At 33.9% G+C, this 1,700-nt stretch overlaps 1 protein-coding gene across 1 annotated transcript in view; it reads left to right on the top strand.

The window, feature by feature from the left end:
- LOC111715568 (phosphatidylinositol 4-kinase alpha) overlaps positions 1 to 1,700 on the top strand; it is a gene marked incomplete in the record, with an annotated part of 46,064 nt that overhangs the window by 4,310 nt on the left and 40,054 nt on the right. Inside the window, 2 exon segments of the mRNA XM_023490927.1 lie at positions 413 to 474; positions 1,401 to 1,530. Of these exon segments, the coding sequence (XP_023346695.1) occupies positions 413 to 474; positions 1,401 to 1,530 (192 nt within the window).

The following is a 1,700-nucleotide window of genomic DNA, read 5'->3' as shown; positions in this document are numbered from 1 at the left end:
TTCGTTTATTCGTTTATTCGTTTATTCGTTTATTCGTTTATTCGTTTATTCGTTTATTCGTTTATTCGTTTATTCGTTTATTCGTTTATTCGTTTATTCGTTTATTTGTTTATTCGTTTGTTCGTTTATTCGTTTATTCGTTTATTCGTTTATTCGTTTATTCGTTTATTCGTTCATTCGTTTGTTCGTTTATTCGTTTATTCGTATATTCGTTTATCGAGAAATAAATATCACCTCTTCTTTACTGGTGTCTCTCTTCTTGTAAATTATCTTTTTTCTTCATCGTAATTTTTTTTAAATTTTACGTTATTGTTCTCATTTACATTAATCACATTAATCACAAACTTTATGACTTAGTAAATAAAAAAATTCAAAACTATCGGTAATTTATTAATAAAATGAACCTCTGCAGTACACTACCATGAAGTCTGAGGTTAAACGAGACTTGAAACGAACCTGCTTCTCAAATTTCAGGTTAAGTAATGATAAAAAACCCCGCCCTCTACTTCAAATTCCTATATTTATTATTCTTTAATAAAATCGAATATGAACAAAAAAAATTGCGCGCGTGTACGTTTCATAAAGAAACTCACGTTTATTGTATGAAGTTAACAAAAAAATTGAAAAAAAGTTAAATCGCATAGTAAACCCTTCCTCCAATCACGTGGAACCAGTTTTGTGAACTGTTCAAAACCTCTATAGGGACTGTAAATGAAATTTCTTGTTACCCTCGTTGTAAAGATGTCACGACCGGAATTCCACGTTACCCTTGAAACCTTAATTTAATCAAAAATGTGGAAGATACCGTCTTTTTTCCGACTCAAAGTGTTTAATTCTGATAGTTTCTCCATTGATTTTTAAGCAAGAAATGCGTAGCAAGTAACTTTTGCAGAGAAGCCGGAAATAAAAATAAACGACAAAATTAATATCTAGTTCATACTTGAATCAAACAAAACCTTTCAGGGTACCGTTGTAAATCTTTCATAGTCATCTTTGCATGAAGGTTCTCTTGAAGTTACGCCTACAGTCCATTTAAAGGGACTGTAAAAGAAAAATGAAAGGGGTTATAGGCTGAAAGATAATCACTTTAGCTCTCGATCGCGACCCATGAAAGTTATATCTGATGTTCCTATCTCGAGAAACTGATTTCAGCCTATACCCCCTTTCATTTTTCCTTTACAGTCCCTTTAAGGACCAACAAATTTCTAAAATTTCCCCATTAATTAAGCTAAATTGTTGTTATTTTATGGCAAACTACTGAATGACACAGATGTCGGGCATTATGTTTTGGTCATTTACTACTTACATACAATTTCCAATTTTGTATGTTATAATTTTTAACAATAATTTCTGGTTTCTGAAAATTATGTTGACACTTTAATTATTCAAATGCACTTCAGGTCAATTATCCCGAGGTCGCTGTCCTCGACGTTCCAGGCTGGGACTGGCCTCATCCAGTCCCAGTCCTCGGACTCCGTGGTGGACCTCAGCTTTAGACCTAGCCTCCGCTCCGACCTTATGTGTCATCAGGTTCGTTAGAGGACAGAGACCCTTACTATTAAACTTTTTTTTTCGAAAACAAAAGCTTTTGAAATTTTTAACTACTCGCACGAGCGTTTTTTCAATTTTTCTTATCAAATTTTCAACCACATACCTACCTGAAGCCACCCACCCACACACCCTCCCACCTACCTACCTAC

The sequence above is a fragment of the Eurytemora carolleeae genome, unplaced genomic scaffold (assembly GCF_000591075.1).
Source record: "Eurytemora carolleeae unplaced genomic scaffold, Eaff_2.0 scaffold430, whole genome shotgun sequence".
NCBI classification, from domain to species: domain Eukaryota; kingdom Metazoa; phylum Arthropoda; class Copepoda; order Calanoida; family Temoridae; genus Eurytemora; species Eurytemora carolleeae.
This window is presented reverse-complemented; position numbering and strand designations above follow the sequence as displayed.